This window comes from Eriocheir sinensis, chromosome 14 (genome assembly GCF_024679095.1).
Source record: "Eriocheir sinensis breed Jianghai 21 chromosome 14, ASM2467909v1, whole genome shotgun sequence".
Lineage (NCBI taxonomy): Eukaryota > Metazoa > Arthropoda > Malacostraca > Decapoda > Varunidae > Eriocheir > Eriocheir sinensis.
The window spans coordinates 21,027,473-21,047,773 of NC_066522.1; the positions used below are offsets into that span (position 1 = coordinate 21,027,473).

Genomic DNA, 20,301 nt, shown 5'->3' on the forward strand with positions numbered 1-20,301 from the left:
TTGGCTTACTCCGGTACCTCACCCTTCAGTGTATATCGCCTTGCCCATTCATGCATAGCAGTAAAGTACATAATGATTATTGATCCATTTTTCTTAATGTTTTACCCTTAGAAGACACTGTAACCCCATCGATGCATTCAAACCTTCTGTAGTCTTGCATTAATTTTCTTCAGTTAAAGAAAATGTCAGTACATGATTTTTATAGGCATGATTTTTATGTATCTTGGCATCTCTAGTAGTATCCATTTTACTTAGTCTTGTTATAGTACACTTCGTCCATGGCTTCCTCTCTTTGTCATAAAATATAATACACTATGCATTTGGTTTGTTACATGATTATTTTCATTATTATTACCCTCTGTCAGCAGGTGGTAGTAGTGGTGTATAATGGAGTGTCAGGTACACCAGCTCAGGTCAGTCATTTATTGTAACAAGTGGAGATTAGGTATCGTAGTATGAACTGAAGGTTTCTGTCTACCCACAGCAGGAGAGGAGGAGGTGAAAGTGATTAAAGAATCCCCCAGAGCTAGGTAACTAAGGCCAGCTGAGTTAAGAGTCACAAGAGAGCAATACCTCTCACCAGTAGCTGCCATGAGGTACAATTCAACTAAACCTTTCAGTTGCAAGATAAACACCAAATCAAGATATAAAATTTTAGTCTTGCACTAAATTAACTGAGCTACCGATACAGGTCAATGCTAGTTGTCATATTAATCCACTTTTTTCCTTCTTTTATGAATATTTTGTCATTTCAGTAACAGGCATTTTCTCAAGCATGAAAATAAATAAATAACAGTTGTACTTTATTTCATGAAATATTAAGTACATAGTTTGATCATCAGGATAATATATATTTTGAAGGAAACAACTATTTAAATTATACGAACATGTACTTGGCATTTTTGTCACTCATACAGTTCATTTCCCAAAATAAAGCGTACATCATAACCACATATTTACAGGTTCAGCTTCTAAGAAACATTGGTAAAAACTGATGATTCTTTTTGTTTTCAATCAGATGAGTGCATTAACAAATATTGTCTTGAGAAGAAAACATCACAAAAATAATCTGTACAGTGCAAGGGAAATGTATTCATACTACAATGTATCTAACTGCATCACCTCCAAACAACAGTTCTCATCAACTACTTGTCTTTTTCATTTAGCAAATTGCAGAAAAAAATAGTGGTAATTCATCATTAACAAACTGCACCAGAAAAATACATCAAACCACTAGTCTCTAACATGTCAAGAGCCGAGTGTCATCAGAAGCCCACCTCAGTTTCCAGATAGCTGAAGAGATTTACAGATAAGACTGCAATCATGTTACTGAGGAAAAGTTTAGCAGCAGCAGCTGGCAGCATTGACCACACCACACAAGTTAATGATTGACCAATCCCACTCGCTTCATCTCTTCCAACAGCATGTTTCCCATTTGTGCTGGACTTCTGGACACTACCACTCCAGCCTGTAGGAAAATAATTTCTCATTATATTTTTCTACTTCTAATCTGCGTTTGTATTGCATGGCCAAACTAATGAATGATGTCTTGCCCATTCTACCATACTGCCCTCTTACTAAATTCTGCTCTGTCAATACTATGCTTCCTAGACATATTCTCATTGACCAGTCTCCATAGTCTTGCTTTTAACAGGTACTTCATTCTTACTGCAAAATCTTATCTGCTGTGATGCATTCAATTACCATCATTTTGACATCATGGTTGGTAGAATCAGGTTTCTCCTCTATTCCCTCTTTTTAATCTTTGTACTTGAACATCTACCTTCACTAATAATAGTTTACCTTTTAACTCTATACCTTATAAAGTAGTAGTAGTATTATAATGACATTGACATTCATGCTTTCAATCTGATAATGGTTAATGCCTGCCTACCCACAACAAACCACTTTATATTATTCAACACCCAGTTATTTCATTCTGAGTTTCACATTATCAAGACATATAACCATATATCGCATTATCTAAAAACTCATCACAGGAATGTTACTCACACTTTCCAATGCGTGAATCTTGTCCATGGCTCCACCCTTGCCCCCAGAAATAATGGCTCCTGCGTGGCCCATTCTTCGGCCGGGAGGGGCGGTCAGGCCAGCAATGAACGACACCACAGGCTTGGCATTAGCACCCTGTCAAAAGTTTAGCAATCACAATGATGTATGACACAGTGTTTTGATGAATGTTGTAATCTTGCTCCTTTACCTTCATAGAGATCAATACTATCTTGGAGAATATCCCCAACAGTCATTTCTCAACGAAGAATCTTACTCACAGAGTTGTTCTCTTTGAGATATTCAGCTGCTCTTTCCTCGGCACCTCCTCCGATTTCACCAATGAGAATTATACCCTTAGTTTCGGGATCCTGTGGAATACACGTAGATTGCAAATTATGACACTAATCACAATGAAGAGAAATGGTTTCATAAAGCACACAATGTATTGAAAGTATAATACCAGAACAAAGCCAAGTCTGTTTAATGTACATATACATGGTGCATCATCTACATAGTTTCAAGAACACTTCCCTCACCCTGCTATACACATGATATGAAAGAAGCAAAGTGTAGTAAGATGGATGATGATATTGAATGATTGAAGAGAACATAAGTGAAGAAAAAACTGTCAGTAATATCAAAAGAATGATTTGAAGTATTGATTATTAATTTTCTACTAAGGGAAAGCACCACTGGAAGCAAAGATTAGTTTATTGGAAAAAGCTTGGAGAGTTTCGTTTAGTCGGCGCAACATCTGAGGTCATATGCCGCAGAGAGAGACGGAAGGGGAAAGAATTTTAGGAGAAGGGAACAGATCCCAGGAGACGGGACACAACCCCCGTTTAATACCTGGTACCCATTCACTGCTGGGTGGACAGGGGCGTAAGGTATCGGAAAAGCCGCCTAAATTTTTCCACTCCACCCGGGAATCGAACCCGGGCTCTCTCAGTTGTGAGCCGAGTGTGCTAACCACTGCACCACGAAGCCCCCTAGTTTATTGGAAATTCAATTATTTATAGCCATTAATGGTTACTGATCTCCGGTAATTCAGTTCAGAAGGTTTGTGACAACAGAATAATTTTATTTCAGACTATTTTCCAAGGATAGGAAGATAAATATTATCTAACTGGAAAAGCCCAGCAAGATCAGGCAAGAAAATCTGAATGCTCAAGACAATCAATGCAACTTACCCTGAGGAAAGTCTCGAGACAGTCAATGAAATTAGTACCGTTGAAGGGATCACCACCAATGCCGATACACAGGGTCTGGCCAAGCCCAACCTGAGTGGTCTGATGCACTGCCTCATAAGTGAGTGTGCCTGACCTGGACACAATTCCTATGGAGCCCTTCTTGTGGATGTGGCCTGGCATGATTCCAATCTTGCACTGCAATTATAAAAATCTTGTGTATTCATCATTTGCAAGACTGAAGTTTTGCATTTAATAAACAGGAGTGGATGGGTTTGGGCCTCAGAAAGATGAAATGTGCCACTGCCATTTATACACTCAATCAAAAACAGATATGCCATTCCCTGACCAATCATTATGGCACCACACCCACTGATGCACGATAGGGGTCAACTTGTACACCATTTGTTTTGCCTTGTGTGCTGACAAATGCAAAGTTGTAATAAAAGAAATACCTCAAAATCAATATAAGCATCACCCTAGACATCTATTAGCATTTTATTTCTACAATAGTATTAACATCCTGTAAGCAATCTAAGAATTACACGTCTCTCTCATCAAACTCTTTGAACTTGCTGAGAGATTCAGTATATACAAAATGACTCTCTTTAGTATTATATATGAATCCCCCATTTTTTGAGAGGGAAGCTTTTGAAAAGAAGCCATAATAACACTAAAACATGACCAGATAAAGGTGCTTAGATGATGTGATAAAGTCTGTCTGATGACAGAGGCAGATGTAAAATTTGGCACTCCTCTTACTAATCTTAAAAAGATAAATTATGAGATAATAAATAAAATGCAGTATTGCAAAGCTCTACACAACATTTTCATCACTATTTACCTTCTCAGGAGCAATGATGCCTGGACAGTTGGGCCCAATGAGACGAGTCTTGTCCTGTCGCAGAAGAGCATGTTTGACGCGCACCATGTCTTGCTGAGGGATGCCCTCTGTGATGCACACCACCAGCCCCACCTCAGCCTCCACTGCCTCTATGATCGCCTTGGCAGCACCCGGGGGAGGCACATAAATGACTGAAGCATCAGCACCTGCAAAAGAGCGGCTTGTGATGGGTAAGATATAGCTACAGGTAGGTCTCATATTATTCAAGGAATGTGTCCGCATTTGAAATTTCTGAAGTGTGATATGGCAAAAGTATTCCTTGCAGTATTTGATAATCACAAATCAAGAAAATCTTTGCTAGGTACCACATACAAACCTCCCTTTTCAGCACTATTGGGATCCTTTCTTGGACATTTAGCTTTCCAAAACAAAGGGAATATCATGGCTGGTTGCTGATTAATAGGGGAACAAATGCAAAACTATGAGCATATTTTGCCAGAAATGCCATCTTGGGAATTGCATTTTTCATCCCCCATTACCTAATCCCGTTGTGGCTGTAGAATAGGAATAATACCTGTGTGCCTTTGTAAGCACAGCATTGTTTCAATGAGTTCTTGTGATACATTTACTTTATAATTGTATATGGTAATAGTTCAAATATGGGTAATTAAATAATCACCAGAGATGAGAGCAGTTTCTGATGCATTTTGTAAAAATATTCTCTTGATGCAGTGAGCTATGAGCTAAATCTTTATATAATCTGTATAACATAAGTAACTGACCTGTGGCATCCTTGGCTTCCTTCACATTGTTGAAAACTGGCAGGTTGAGGTGCTTCTTGCCCCCCTTGCCAGGGGACACCCCGCCCACCATGAGGGTGCCATACTCAATGGCTTGCCTGGAGTGGAAGGTTCCTTGCTTGCCTGTGAACCCCTGGCAGATAACCTTCGTGTGCTCATTGACGGCCAGGTTAGGCCGGGTGGCCGTGTAGCATGACCGAACCCCAACCGGGGCCACACCTGCAATGGTTGCCAGTTATTATAAAGAGTAACTCCCCCCAACATGAATCGTCAATATAATTAAAGTCACCGTCGACCTTAGGACCATGTATATATATATATATATATATATATATATATATATATATATATATATATATATATATATATATATATATATATATATATATATATTTACGCCACATAATAGATGTTTTAATTATCATATATATATAGATTCAACTGCAATCTGGAAGTGTTGCTATATTTCTTCCCAACAAAACTGACTGACTTAATTTTGGACCGTCTATATGTATATAGTTCTACCACCATTTAAGGGTTAATAACATTGTATACTTTGGCTGAATACGTAGTGCAAGACATGTATTAACCCGTGTATCAAGGTCGCCTGATGGGCAAGCCTCCCATAACTCAGTCTGCAAGTGGGGATACCTCTTTGGCCGACTGGTTAAGGAGTGGCTCTCCCGTCTCGCTGGTTGCGGGTTTGATCCCCAGCGCCAGCAAACTTTTCCTTGTCTGGATTAATTCCTTGTGTGTTTTGTTACACGCTGTGGTTGTGAGGGAGTGTAGTAAAGAGAAAATTCTGGCATTTCACAACCAATATTAAAGCTTGCAATAACCTGAGGCCTTGGATGAAATACAACACTAAACTGGCTCAAGACGTATCTACAGTAATAACCGAGTCCGTATTTCGAGGGAACAATTTTTTTTCCCAAATTACCGGTAGCTTTTTAATCCATAGTAGTAGTACCAATAATAATACGGTAAATGGGGTGTTGCTGGGGCAAATAATTACAATCCATCACTTACTAAATTACGCATGTGAGGGGGCATGGACAAGGACAGGACACGCATGGAACCGTAAATACAAATGTTAAGGGGATAAATACGACATCAAAACATTGGTCCAGCTGATGAGGGACGGAAAGTCACGAGCAAAGGGAAAGGTGGAGGCAATGGCGGTGTCATGTAGGCCCGTCCCGAGGCACACCGCTCCTGTCCCCCGCACGTGTCCACTAAGCATATTGCCCCCTATAAAATATCCAGGCCGGGGGGGAATAAGGGCGAAAGTTACTTGCCGGCGAGACGAGAGAGGACCCGGGTAGCGGCAGCCATTTTAGCCTGGCGGGGAGTGGGAGGGGGAGGGGGGGGCGCCGAACAGCTGATTGAGACTTGCTTTGGAACGGAATATTTACACCAATGTAAAAAGATCCATCATATATTAATTAAGAAATATGAGAAAGTAAGATCGAGGGTTAAGAAAAGTGGTTTGTCATTGTTATATTAGTGGCCGTGTGACGTCACGATCAGCTGACTGGCGGCCTGGGATGAAGGTGTGATGCTCGCAGGAATAATACATTCATACAATCATACATATATTGGAGGAATAGTACATTCTTCCTCCAAGGTGTGATGTCACCTGCGTGGTGTGGCTTGGCATTGTTGATTACAGGCAGCTCAGGGTGTGAGGAGGTGCCATATCAGACGTGTACGTTGGGTGGCCCTCACCTGTCCCTCCTCTGTAGCTATTAGTTTGTTTGCTCAGCCTGTCCCAGTAGTCAAAATGCTGGACATTACTCAACGTTTTGGTCCTTTGAATTTGTTCCAGCTTCCGTGGTCTAGTGGTCAGCGTGCCTGGCCAGGCAACTGGTTCAAGGCGCGTCACCCTGACACAGCCAACTCTTGATCCATGATGCAGCTACAGACTGGCAATTTCTTGTATACCTACCAGTCAGCAGTCGCTGGCTAGCACAACTAACATCAGTTGGTATACTGAGTACTCTAGTGAGGTTTGGAGAATTATGTCAAGAGTAAGGTGCTCACTTAGGCCCTGCTTACTGATTAGTTGATTACATCAGCAATGACCCTAGTCAGGTCTTCATTCTGTTCCTCGTACACCCCGACAGGTGGCGCCTTATTAAAGGCAGGGCAGCAACAGGAAGTCTGCCAGTTTCTTTAACTTGGCTGGTGCACCATGAACATTCTTCGGACTGAAGAGCTGCAGGGTCATGATGTCACTGAGGCTCTTGTCACCCAAAAGCTCCACCAGAGGCTGGTGATCTGTTATTAGAACCAAGTTAGATCAACCAAGCCTCATGCAGGCACCAGGCCACTGTGAGGAATTCACCTTCGATGGGAGCTTAACCTGACTCTGTAGCTGTCAAATGACAGGCTTGGCAAAAAGCCAGGCATCAGCCTCCCCTTCAAAAGCATAGCAAGTCTACAAGCAGGCAGGAGCAGTAATGCTGGAGGATGACAAAGCCTTGACTACCTTTGTTGGTGGTTGACAACATTACCTGTAGTTATATAAAGTGGGGTGATTCTTTAGTGAGTACCTGTGGCCATGCATGTATACTTCTTATATTTATATATTCATTATATATACTTGTCCCCCTGCATTCTCAGGTGTACTATTCACAGATGCACCCCCAATGGCACAAAGGCAGCCATAAAGGAATTTTTGTGGCACCATTCCAAATATTCAATGGTCTGCCCTTGGATGTTTTGGCCACACATAACGAAAGGACAATGTACACATGCATAAAGCAGTATAAAATATGATAAATGCCATCATTCACCAGCTATACATTCTAGGACTGTAATATATTTACATACTCTAACTCACTCTACTGTTAGGTACTCACCACAAAGTCTCCCTCATCTTCTTTTTCAACTTCATGTGCTTAAGAATATCATACCATGCAAATTATTTGCTAATGAATGCCATTTTCTGGTTAGGTTAAGTCCAAAATACCCAAAAGAGTCTCCGGAGATTAACTGGAAGTCTATGTTACATAACATAGTGTTTAATTCATAAATTAAAGTCTCTCCATATATTTATGTACATTTATTTGACAAATTCATTAGAACACTTGTAATTATCTAAATCGTTTATAGTCCAGTTCCTTTCTTTCATGATTGGTCTTTATTTATGTTCTTTTGAGGCAAGACTGATCACCAATGGAGCAGGAACTTCTCTTCTTTTTGTGTCATTGCTTCTTTCAGCTGTGTGATGAATTGCGGTCTACGTCAGGTGTCGCAGCCCCCAAACAGCTTGCCTGGATGGAGAGAGACCTTGCAGACACAGCAGTGGGAGATCAACACACCCATCAGTCAACCTTCACTATAAACAGCTGGCCAGTCCATTCTGTTGAGAGAGAAGAGATGTAGTCAAATCCAAAGAATTTCTTTCTGCCTAGTTACTGAAAAAATGTCTAGTTTTGCTGCCTCTCATTGTATGGTACTACTTCAGAGAATCTGCAGTAATGCAGGAAAAAATCCTGTAATGTTACACCACTGAGTGCCAGGGCCGTCTTAGTAGAAGAAGGGCAGCAAACTCCCCTGAGCCACCGACGAGCTTAAAGGCCACCTCACCAGAGATCACTTCTGTTGCAACATACCTGACACCCAATCCCCACACTGTGGGCATGACAATGTTTTTCACTGTGTTAATGAAGTTTCTCTAATGTACATATACATCATTTGTGCCATTGCAGGTTGATTAAAAGCTTCTCCAGCCATCAATGTGAGCAGGGTCACCTTTCCTTTGTGCCCACAGTGTTGGCCTGAGGGCATCAGGTATAGTGCTGCAGAAGTGGCTCTTTCAGTTCATCAGTGGCTCATTTAGTTTGCTGCCATGATTTTTAATCAGAAAGCCTGGGTTCAATACCTGGCATGTGGTGTTACATTATGGGATCCTGCTCCTTGGTGCTGATCCATCGACACAGAAGGAACTGTACACTAAGTTTGGTAAACAGTAAACTATGTATAAAATAAAAAGTAAACTTAAGGGAGGGAGGCATGTTTTCTTTGATACCAAGTGCACACAGCTTTTCTCCGGAGGCTTCAAGAAGTATTATTGACTTAGTACAGTTTTTAAGGCCTATGATTATGCATTTCTAGCAGTTTTTGCTGAAAGAATTTACAAATTCAGCACCTAAAAGTATGGTACCGGCATGGATCAAAGGCAATTAAAAACCACTATCATATACTTAATTTTAAAATGGTGGTTAAAAAGCAAAGTAATTTTTTGTGAAATTCACATGGCCTAAGTATATATCAAAACAAATATATTGATTGCTGCTGAATGCTGCCAATAAATAATTTTATTATGGCAAGTGACAGTCCTGTATCGACCAAGTCCTCATCCAGCCTGGCAGCCCGCTCCTCCACATTCTCCAGTGTTTCCCTTGAAGCAACTCCACTCCTAGATCCTGAACACTCCGATGCACTCCTCGGCAACTTTGAGGGTTTCAATCTTAAAGGTAGCCTATCCCACAACTCTCCAGAGTACCAAGTATTTCAACCTGCTTTGAGACTGTCACTGCATACCCCTGAATTTCTCAAGATGGAATTCCAGTTATGCAACTTGTCTATGATCAGTTACAAAGAACTCAGCACTTCAGAAAATTCTACAGTTAGAAAATGTGCCATGTACCTCACAGCTTTTCTTGGATCAACTTACTACCCATCTCAACCAATCAACAGTGATAGATGACCACTTGGATACTTATTTAAAGATAGCAGTCACCACTTACATTGCTAACTATAAGCTGGTCAATCCACTGCAGTACCAATCATTTCATTAGTAATGCACATGTTAACCCTTTCCTTTCCATCCGTGACGCAGACGTCGGCGTCACAGTATGGAAAGGGTCAAGAGGAAATGGAAGAGGATTAGTCCTCTTCTAAACCCCTTAATCCTCTTCCATCTCCTCCTAAGAGGTGACGCCATCGGACACCGACGTCAGCGTCGCCGGAGTGAAGGGATTAACTTTAAAATTTTTGTATAACAAAAATATTTGCACTTTTGCTCTCACTATCTCTCATCATATATTAGGCCTGTAAGGGCAACAGAATGAGGGGTATCATTGGTAAAATGAGTCTGCTTTTTGCCTGCTGTCTAGTGGCCATATAACTGAGTTAACTAACAGGGAGCATACCTCTGGGTGTGCGCCACTTCACTCACCCACTGCCGCCACTCCAACACAGTTGCCCTATCCATCCCAAGGCCATCTTGATCAGCTTATTTCAATCTTGTACAGTCTTCTAACTTCAGTTTCATATTCTTCCCTGTAATATAAAAGACAACATTGAAGCAACTCTGGACATGGGTTGTATGTGGGGATAAGTATAAAGTCAAAACAGTGCAGCCATTAAATACCTCCCTTCCCTCTTCCACTATGAGCAGACAGGGTGACATTATGACAAGATGTTAAAAGTATTAATGCAGCAAATCTTATAATGCCAGTAAGAGCTAAAGAATACATACACATCTCATTTATGAAAACTTGGGGAGTACTGTCTATACCCTCAAGAAGGAAATACTGCATACATATCCAGTCAGTGAAGACCTACAAAACATAATATTTACTCAAACTCAAGGACAATGAAATCTAAAAAAAAAAATCTATGAAGTTCTGAAAGTAGAATTGAAAAATAAAACCAATTTTCTATACTAACCATAGAAAACTTTAAATGCCCAATTAAGGGCCAAAAATGGTAGTGAAACAACTGTCCACTGTGAGGCATAGATCTCCTGACAACACTAATAAATCACACAAGAAGCAGTAGAGATCAATGAGTGACGAACGGAACCTGCAGGATCCTGCAGGATCCTACTGGGACATACTCAAGACTCTGCAACTCTTCTCCCTCCAAAGACAAAGGGAGAGATTTTGCATAATTTACACATTGAAAATCCTGGAGATTAGAGACCAGACACATCCCCGATTTGGCCACACCTGCTCCAGAACATCCACTGAAGCAGTCAGTCAACTTCTTCTGGAGGAGGAGGAGTGTTTTAGGGGGCTGGTTAGGCTGTGGGACGTCCAAGGTCCACACACGCCGCCAGCTTTACTAACGAGAGGTCACTCTTCAACTGCCTGCCCAGGGACATCTGGGACACTTCTAGCTGCAGCACGGAGACCTTCAAGAGAAAGTTGGATCTGTTTCTGCAGGGGATCCCTACTCACCTACTCCAAGGGGGGCAGAGAGAAATTTTGCAGGGCTCGAGCAATCGGGATGGAGGAGTTAAAGGTCAGCCAATGTTTGTAAACAAACCTGCGCCGAGCACCGCACACCACACCGGGGCATTCCTCCAGTCTACCCCACCCCCAAGATATTTATACGCAACCCTTCCTGCTTCACATATTCATGGCCATTACGAACTTTTAAGGCAAAGCAAGTACAACTTAAGAAGCAAGTCAAAGTTATCAAACTTCAGGGGAATGACAGTGATTGTTTAAAGCGTAAAAGTAACAATTTTACTCAATCTCACTGATACAAAGATTAAAGATCCATCGAAGGCCTTCTTCTTCAGTGTTTTAGGGGGCTGTCACTGGTTAGGGTCCGCTGAAGGTATCTGGCTCAAAAAGGGCGCGAGGGGTGCCGCCACTCGGCGCAGGCGTCATCCGGGCCGGCCGGGCGCCATTCGGCCCGCACACTGCGCCGCTAAACGGGCGGCACCTGCCTTGACTGTGTGAGATAACCCTAGAGACCCGCCCCTGCCATGTCCTCCTGTGCCTCCCCTCCCGCGGGGCCCATCGAGGTCAAGGTGCTCCCCCTGGACACTGGTGACCACAAAGTCCTCAGCATAGACGCGGAAGACGTGACTGTCGAGCCTGTGTTACCAAAGCTCGAGGACGGCGACTCCAGCCCCTTCGAACTCTTCAAGCAGAGAATGGCCTATGAAATCATGTCTCTACAGATGGCAAAGAACTCTCAGATAATCAGCGAGGCCAAAGCTAGCGGCATCATTCAGTACCTCAAGTGGAGAAAAAACCCAGCCGACTTCCCTAACCTCAAACTGTCAGACTTCAGCCGCCACACCATAAGGGAGTACACGTCTGGCAAGAGGATGGTGCTCATTGACGTGCCGGACCTCAGTCTCTATAACGTGCTTGCCGTGCCTAAGAAAACAGGTGAGAAAATTATTATTGTCATTCCTTGGGCCACTTTCACAGTTCACCATGACGGGTTAGTAAGCCTCCAAACCGATACCAAAGACTTCAAAAATTCATTGTGTAGAGTTTTGTGTTCATATTTGAGTTAAGAAAGTTGGAAAAACTATACCGCATATCTATTAGTGTGTATCTGATGTTGCATCGGAAACCTAACCATTGTGGGGTGTAGAAGATTGAATAGGTTGGTTCGGGTGATTACAAAGCCACTGTGTTGGACCGTGAAATCCATCCATCTAAACCAAATCAAGTTAAGTCTACTCACAATTGACCTTCTGGAAGAGGCCCTGTATCATGTATATACAGCTCAGTACTGTTGGCTGAATATTCAGTTGCAATCAATTAATTCTATCAATTTGTATTCTTCTAGCTTAATGAAGCCAAATAATTAAGGATGTTGCTGGCTGTTGGCAAGCCGGGTGCGTAACCTCACATCGCTCAACACACAAGCAAATTTTGTTGATAGTAGATTAACCAGTGATTATACAACTAATTATATGATTTTCAAAACTTGATAGTAGTATAAAAAAAAGGAATTGTTTTCTAATCTAGTCTAAAGCGAAACCAAATTGTCGAGTCCGTTTTGGCGTTGGCTCCCGCGGGTCCATTTCTCCCCTCTGCTCTGCCACACAGTCCCAACACCTATTTTTTCCTCTCATATGTTACCTATATGAGAGGAAGAGATAGGTGTTGCGACTGTGTGGCAGAGCAGAGGGGAGGAAAGGACCTGCCGGAGCCTATGCCAGACCGGCCTCGACATATTTGGAAGACTATAGTGGTTTGGTGCTGGAGGCTTCAGACCCCCTGCCCACCAACACCCAGTCAGCAGTGTCCGAATGAATGGTTTAGGAGATATCGATTGATATGTTTACTGAAATTTATCCTACATTTGACAGATCAAGTCCTAACTATACCCATCTCAACCTGATTGCCATAACATCTAGCTCACAACTGTAGTGATTGCCCCCCAAAATCCAAAAAGGAAGTGATGTAATATTATTGTAACTATTGTTCTGTTACAGCATTTCATCTCAACCCGGTAGCAGCGACGGGCCAAATTTGTGGCTTTACCATGTAGCAGCGACAGGCCAAATTTGTGCCATGATTTAAACCCCTCCAAAATAGATGATACATAAACTGATCACAAATGCTTCTATATATATTATGAAATGGTTTGTGTGAGTGATGATTTTTTCTCATTTTTCTTGCTTAGAGGGACCATTAAGAAACATGATCCCCTCTGCTACCGGGTTAAGACACTATTGGTTATGCTAGGTGGTTTGCATTTTATTATCCTCTAGCCAAAACTCCTTGGTGCCTTTCCTTTCAAGGCCTTCACTTATGTTCAACACAATTTGCAAGGAAAAACAAAAATTATAATGAAAATGTTAAAGAAACAGTTTATTTAGGTAAGATATCCACAAAAATATCAGTTTAGTGGAAATATCATTGGAAAATTAGTGTCAACCATTGTAAAAGAACAGAATAATAGTTTTTTTATGATGAATATCTCGGTTCTTAATGTCAAAGGTCACACATGTATTTCAAGTATAAACGACTTGGAGAGGTTAATGGAAGAAGGAAGGGGTTGCTGTAGTTTGCTTAGGAAACTACTAAACTCTCTTGGTCATACCCCACCATGAACACTGAAGAGAGATAAATTACCCAGGGAATGGGTTTCTTTTATAGAGTGCCACCATTAGCCATATTCACTTTACATTATTCATGTAAGGTAATGTTGCATATATATGTAAATAATTCAGCAAAACTGTCCACTAGTACCAATTATTTATATTTCAGATTTGGACAAATGTGTCTCGTTCTCTGACTACCGGCGTGTGGTCCATGCAGGTCAGCTGTTTGAAGTAGTGCATCACCTCCACACAGACTCCAATAAGAACACTCACTGTGGGTACCGACCAGTGTACGATAGGTCAAAACATGAGTACTTTGGGATTCCACGGAGCTATATTCGCTTACACTGCAAGTTCTGCCCAGGATGTGTGGTACAGATGACAGTCATAAAACCTCAGCAGCCTCACAAGCAGGTAATTATACAACTAATGATATGCAGATAGAAGAGGGATATTTGTGTGTTCCCTTGTATCTTAACTTTGATAAATTGGTTCATTCATTATCAGTTCTATGCACGACATTACCTGCTCAGGTTTACTTCTTGTTTTTAATTGCCAGTAGAATACTTTCTACCTTTGTCAGTTCCTTAATCCATGATACTTGCTTTCTTTCTCTCCTTGCTATACCCATTATATTCTCTTCATCCTCTTTTGCACAGTGTCCAGCTTTTTCTCTAAATCTTCAGTGAATCATCACGTTTCTGAATTGAATGTTAGCACTGACAGGATACACCAGTTCTACATCTTTCTCCAGGAGAATGGCAGATTGCCATTCATGGTATTATATTTACAAAAAGCGCTCCATCCCATTACTGTGTGTATCCTCTGCTGTGCAGTGGCAAGTATGCCTAGCCATGAATCTTCTGGCCTAGGTTTGAATCCTGGCCCAGGCTATAGCCGCACGTAGCCGCTGTACTCATCCCCATCGCATTGGCCTTTGTGCCTGTGGTGGATAAGAACCCATTACCCCGGAATGCAGGGCCAGTTTGATATGCAGGTTACCACAGTTTATCTTCCCCAGGTTTCCCAAGGTACCCCAATCATCAACCAGCCCGAATTGGAGGATGAACAGCTGAGTGAACTGAATGCCAGCTGCCCAGACAAGGATTCTAACCTAGGCCTGTTAATTTGTAGCTAGGCACAATAACCACTGCACCACAGAGGTGGGGAAGGCAGCAACGGCTGCATCATCCCAGGTTTTGAGATCCAATGGCTGTGTCTGGATATTGGCATGATGTGTTTCGAATGTTTGAGATCCCCTCTTGATAATCCAGAGGCTCTGTGACCCTCTACATTCCAGAATAAAGGGCTTTTACTGTAATATTAGAATGTTCTGAAAATTTGTGGGCCCAAGACTTGCATTAGTCAATGGCAGAAGAGAAAGGGATGCTACCATGACAAACTGCCAGAAATAAGTTCATTGTAATGGTCTTTGGCACAGATAAAGACTCTGAAATGCCCCCATCTTAGAGGCCTGGGTTTAAATTGTGGGTAGCATGTTGGGAAAATTATTTAATCTCCCAAATAGAACAATTTTTCATTTCCTTTGAGAAGTGGAAATATCCCAAACAGTGCTGCTGTCCAGCAGTGGATCCATCACTATATCGTATATCCCCATGTAGAGGAACAAAATGGGATAGAGTGCATCTCTTGAAGGGTTCTAATCTTACTGTCATAGAAAATGTGGTCTGAAGAGTGACTTGAGATAAAGCACAAAGAAACTTACAATTTGGAGAAGAGAAGCCATGTTATGGCCCAAGATGCAGATATAGACTTCAAAGTGCATTAAACCTCGGAGTTCTCTCTCTGGCTCGAGTCCGCTTGACACTAGTGAACAGATCAGTTTCTGATGTGCTTTGAGAAGTGGAAGTACCTCCCACAGTACTCAACGTTCAATGTTAAAGGGCCATCATGTGCTGCAGATGAAGCCAATCATGATTGAAGAAAAATGCTTGAGAACCATCACCTTACATGATATTGCATAATTTTGGTCATAACCCATGTATTATATGGCCCTTAATAAAACTATTGGGCAGCAAGGACATGTGTTTCTTAGCAAGTGTCCTGACACAGTATTACATTGGCAAGGGTGATATGAGTAACAGCAGGACAACTGGTGAATTTTATATGCTTTTTGTCATTGTTGCTGAAATTTCTATTGAAGCATCTCCAAGTGATTTAACATTATCACCAATACAACAAAATGTGTGCATTCTATGGAGATTAGCAAAAGACACGATATCAAATTGCAAATATACTTGAACATTATTCATGCTTTACCTTAGACTATGGAGATTTGCAATTTGTTGTTTAGGTATAACAGAATCATATTCAATTTATGGAGTGTTCCAATTAATTAAATTACTTAACAAGTTAATTAAAGTGTATGGTGGGCTCAGATTAGTCAACTAAATTGAGTTGATGTATCTACTACCTTACATCCACTCATGTTAGAGGTACTTCATACATCTTATATCTACAAATTGTATTTATTAAATATTACATCTATTTGTGTTTATACATTTTCTACCAGAAGAGAAGATTCTTGTAGATGTATGCAGGGAAAATGAAGTAGAGATTTTTCACTTCTGACTCTTAAAGGGCGATTCTCATGAAGTACCTTAGAACAGTCACAAACTTTTAGGCCAATATATTTCTTTTAGGATAATAATACTCCTAACAGCTATGACCTTCCTCAGCCTGTGTCCTGGAGCCTGGAGAAGAAAGTGTTCCTGGTAAAGGAGTTTTACCGTAATAGAAACTCCATTGACTGTGTCCTGAAGAATTATCGCGAGAAGTTTGGCAGACGTGACCTTCCTCGACCACAGACTATACATCAGCTAGTGCGCATGTTTGAAGAGACCGGGAGTGTATTTGGGAGTGTACTGTCACCTGAGCAAGTCCACCTAGCCTCCTTGCACAAGTCTCACCACAGGGATGACAAACTACCTTTGGATACTGGCTGTTGGTGGACTTCAGAGAATGGCTGCACAACAAAGAGTGAGCCGTTGTGTACTTAATTGTTGCCATTATTGACTTTGTTCCTGCAATATGCACGGTACAGGGTTGAATCAGGCCACAGGAAACAGAGAGCATTTGATAGTCAGATGATAAAAAATATAATTTATTATTTTTTTAGAAAGTTTTTCATTAACCCAAACCATGCCTCTCTTGTACCTTATACAAGTCATTGTGTGTTTGTATTGTTCACCATGGTCTGATCACACACTGGACTAAAAATTGACAGCCAGCAGCCTCAGGTGAGCTTTGGGCACAGGTGGAACCTCACATCACGCCTACACACACCTTAGGCAGGACACACCCTCGACTGACACCCAGTACCCATTCACTGCTGGGCAGACAGGGGGCATGGAATAAAGGAGGCTGCTCATTTGTCTCCACTCATGTGAATTGAACCCAAGACCTCTCAGCTGTGAGGCAAACCAGCTAACCACTAAGCATGTGTGTGTGTGTGTGCAAAAAAAAGGTCTTATCAAAGGATAAAAATATAAAAGTCCCATTACATGTTGCTCTAAGAAGATTTGCAACGCCAGAATTAATTGTAGTGGTGTGTCTATACTACCCTTTTAAAAGGTAAGTTTTGGGAAGTTATATATAATGGAAGAGATTATTTTATGGCTTACCAATGAAACAGCTGGAAGGAGGATTTTGGCTTATTCAGACATTAAGAAAGTGTAAGCAACTGAAGACAGACAAGTAAAGGAAGGGATTTGGTGAGTTGAACAGCCTTTGACTAAGACTTGTCACTTGGCAGGTGTTCATTAAATAAGTTCATAAGCTTCCAGCCTTACTCTATGGCTGTGAGACATGGACACGGAGTAGTGACCTGAAGAGGCGGTTTGATGCCCAAGTGCGTACACAGAATCATGGGATATTACCAATTTTGGCTAAATGGGCATGTGGCACACTACCCAGAAGCTGTCCCTACTCATTAGAATGTTTCTTTATGAGAGAATGTAAAGTGAAAGAGGCCAAGGAGATGCCCAAAGAGTTCATGGCTTGGACAAGTCGATAGATCCTGTCATGAGATACTTGGGATGGGAGGGGGGCCCGAATGGAGACTATAATGGCACAGAGGACTGGTATGTATTGTAGAGTGAGTGTAAGGCAACATCCCCTTATTGATTGATTGATTGGTTTACTGAACTTTTAAGGCAGAAAAAAAAAGGTGTTTAAATTAATCGCATTTGGTTTATCTCTTCTGAGTAAAGTTCAGCATCATATCACATTTATCCATATCTTATGTATTTTCATGAATAAGTATTTTAGTTGATTAAACATTATTTGACATTCCTGTAGCCTTACATCTTGCAAAGGTTTAGGTAACTAATCATAGGGAATTCAAGTCTAACGATCTGACAAGATAGATATAATAACAGGCTGCTGGATCAACACAGCCAATCAGTTATCAAAATCTAGCCTTTTGTGGGTCCTACTACCAAATGGGAAACAAAAAATGCACCAGAAAAGGGAGGTAGCAAGAAAGGAAACGTATAACATCTTAAATCTGTCCCCTGAGATGACGAGGACTGCAAACACTCATCTAACCTCATAAAAAGTATCAAATGGAACAAAAAACACCAAAAAATGGGAAATAGCAATAAGGGGAAACACACAACATCTCAAATTTGTCCCCTGAGATGATGAGGGCTCCAGACACTCAATTAACCTCATAAAGTATCAAATGGAACAAAAAACACCCAAAAAAAGGAAATAGCAATAAAGAGAAACATATAACATCTCAAATCGATCTGTTCCCCTGAGATTTACATAGATTTACATAGATGATAGTATGGTTATCAATATTCATTTACCAAACATATGAAGCCTCCAAACACCCAACTAACCAAACAAAAACTATTAAATGGAGGACAAAAAAAAAGGACCAATAAAAGGAAGTGGTAGGCTATCTAGCGGGGTTTCGAGGCTCGTCTAGCGGGATTATAAAATGACGGTTGGCAACACTGACGGGACACTTTTGGACAGTTCGGGGCGGACATTTACGAGGTCAAGTGTCCGTCTGTCTGTCTGTCCGAACTTATAGTAATGGAAGTGCTGGAAGGATTGCAGGATGGCGTTGCTAGGAAGAAGAAACCACAGATACTGATGCCTGGTGTGAAATTCGGAATCAAATACAGAAGTGCAAAAAGGCATGGAAGGGAAGTGAGTATTTAAGAAGTATTAGTAACTATCTCGTATGTTATTTCCCCTTTTGATTTTAACCCATTTTATTGGTTAACCTGTTCTTAATCTTTATTTTTTGGCATTTTTCTCCTCCTCTTCCCACGTACATGTTATCGTGTTCGGCGACGCTAATTTTTCTTGTTATAAGTAAGGCATGTTATTATTTTTTTTAAACCTCTGCCACCACCCACTACACTATACTTACTAATCCTATTACAATGAAACCCACACTTTACTATCATCTTATCCACACCACTATCATATCCACACCACTACCAGCATATCCACACCACAATCACCATATCCACATCGCAAGCATAATTTCGACACCATCATCATCATATATCCACATCCTTACTATCATATTCACCACATTCACCATATCCGCATCACAAGTATATAATTTCGACACCACTACCATCATCATATCCACATCCTTACTACCATATTCACAACATTCACCATATCCGCATCACAAGTATATAATTTCGACACCACTTCCATCATCATATCCACACCACTACCATCATCATATCCACACTACTACCATCATATCCACACCACTACCACTATCATGATCATATCCACATCCCAACCACCACCACACCATCTTTCCGTTACCATGACCACACTGCTACCATCACATTCACTACCCATAGCCTACTCCGACCCATTAACACCACAATCACACACTACCACCACCACCACACAACCTCTCTCTGTTTTCAAGTGGTTTTAGTTTTTTTGTATTGTGCTTTACGTTCCGCTGTGCTCTCTGTTCTTACTGTAACTTTCCTTTTATTTTGTTTTCACTTACTATCTGAGGTCACGCCATGAACAATTGTTATTATAATCATCTGTATACAGTTGGAAAATAAATGTTATGTGATTTCTACTACCACATTACCGCTACAACATTAACCCCTACTCCTGCTACCACTACCATCACCACCACCATCACCATCACCACCACCACATTCTCCATTACAGCAGGGGAGGCGGCCACTCAGAAACTTCACCGGGGAACAGTTTCACCTCGGCCTCAACGGGATTGTGGAAGAGGATGAAGAGGAAGAGGAGGAGGAGGAGGATGCGAAGAGGAAGAAAAAGCCGAGAAGGTAAGAGGATATTATAATTATATACTTGGATGTATGTAAATATAAATGCCACGCGGTAGGCTATTTTGTGAAGTGTGTGTGTGTGTGTGTGTGTGTGTGTGTGTGTGTAACCTTTATCTATATATCTGTTGATTCACTTCTTACCTACCTATCTATCTATTCATTTACCTACATACCTACCTACCTACGTATTTACCCATCCATTATCAATTTATATATCTTTCTCCTCCAGACTCGAGATCCGAGGGCTGGTCCATCCAGACGACCTAACGCCCTCCCGCTCTCACAACGGAAGTTCCAACACCACCACCACCAAGAG

General features: G+C 41.3%; 2 protein-coding genes and 1 long non-coding RNA gene across 5 annotated transcripts; 1 reads left to right on the forward strand and 2 right to left on the reverse strand.

Moving 5' to 3' along the window:
- Positions 1–790: 790 nt before the first annotated feature.
- Positions 791–6,253, reverse strand: LOC126998615 (succinate--CoA ligase [ADP/GDP-forming] subunit alpha, mitochondrial-like). The gene is made up of 7 exons (XM_050860532.1): positions 6,143–6,253; positions 4,827–5,063; positions 4,045–4,250; positions 3,204–3,398; positions 2,292–2,381; positions 2,014–2,148; positions 791–1,468 (listed from the first exon to the last, which is right to left on the reverse strand). Exons 1-7 carry the CDS (start codon positions 6,177–6,179, stop codon positions 1,382–1,384), a joined length of 987 nt encoding a protein of 328 aa, XP_050716489.1. The 5' UTR covers positions 6,180–6,253; the 3' UTR covers positions 791–1,381.
- A 1,643-nt stretch (positions 6,254–7,896) lies between these two features.
- Positions 7,897–11,194, reverse strand: LOC126998620 (uncharacterized). 2 transcript variants are annotated; one of them, XR_007752947.1, is made up of 3 exons: positions 11,039–11,194; positions 10,033–10,136; positions 7,897–8,211 (listed from the first exon to the last, which is right to left on the reverse strand). It is a non-coding gene; the product is annotated as an uncharacterized LOC126998620 (long non-coding RNA). The 2 variants fall into 2 exon arrangements; XR_007752948.1 differs by having other exon boundaries at positions 10,007–10,136.
- Positions 11,195–11,348: 154 nt separating this feature from the next.
- On the forward strand, positions 11,349–16,813 carry LOC126998619 (uncharacterized). Of its 2 annotated transcripts, none has more exons than XM_050860543.1 (3): positions 11,349–11,986; positions 13,826–14,073; positions 14,681–15,884. In XM_050860543.1, exons 1-3 carry the CDS (start codon positions 11,575–11,577, stop codon positions 14,795–14,797), a joined length of 777 nt encoding a protein of 258 aa, XP_050716500.1. In that variant the 5' UTR covers positions 11,349–11,574; the 3' UTR covers positions 14,798–15,884. The 2 variants fall into 2 exon arrangements, with proteins under 2 accessions (XP_050716500.1, XP_050716499.1); XM_050860542.1 differs by lacking the exon at positions 14,681–15,884 and adding an exon at positions 16,359–16,813 and having other exon boundaries at positions 11,354–11,986.
- Positions 16,814–20,301: the final 3,488 nt, after the last annotated feature.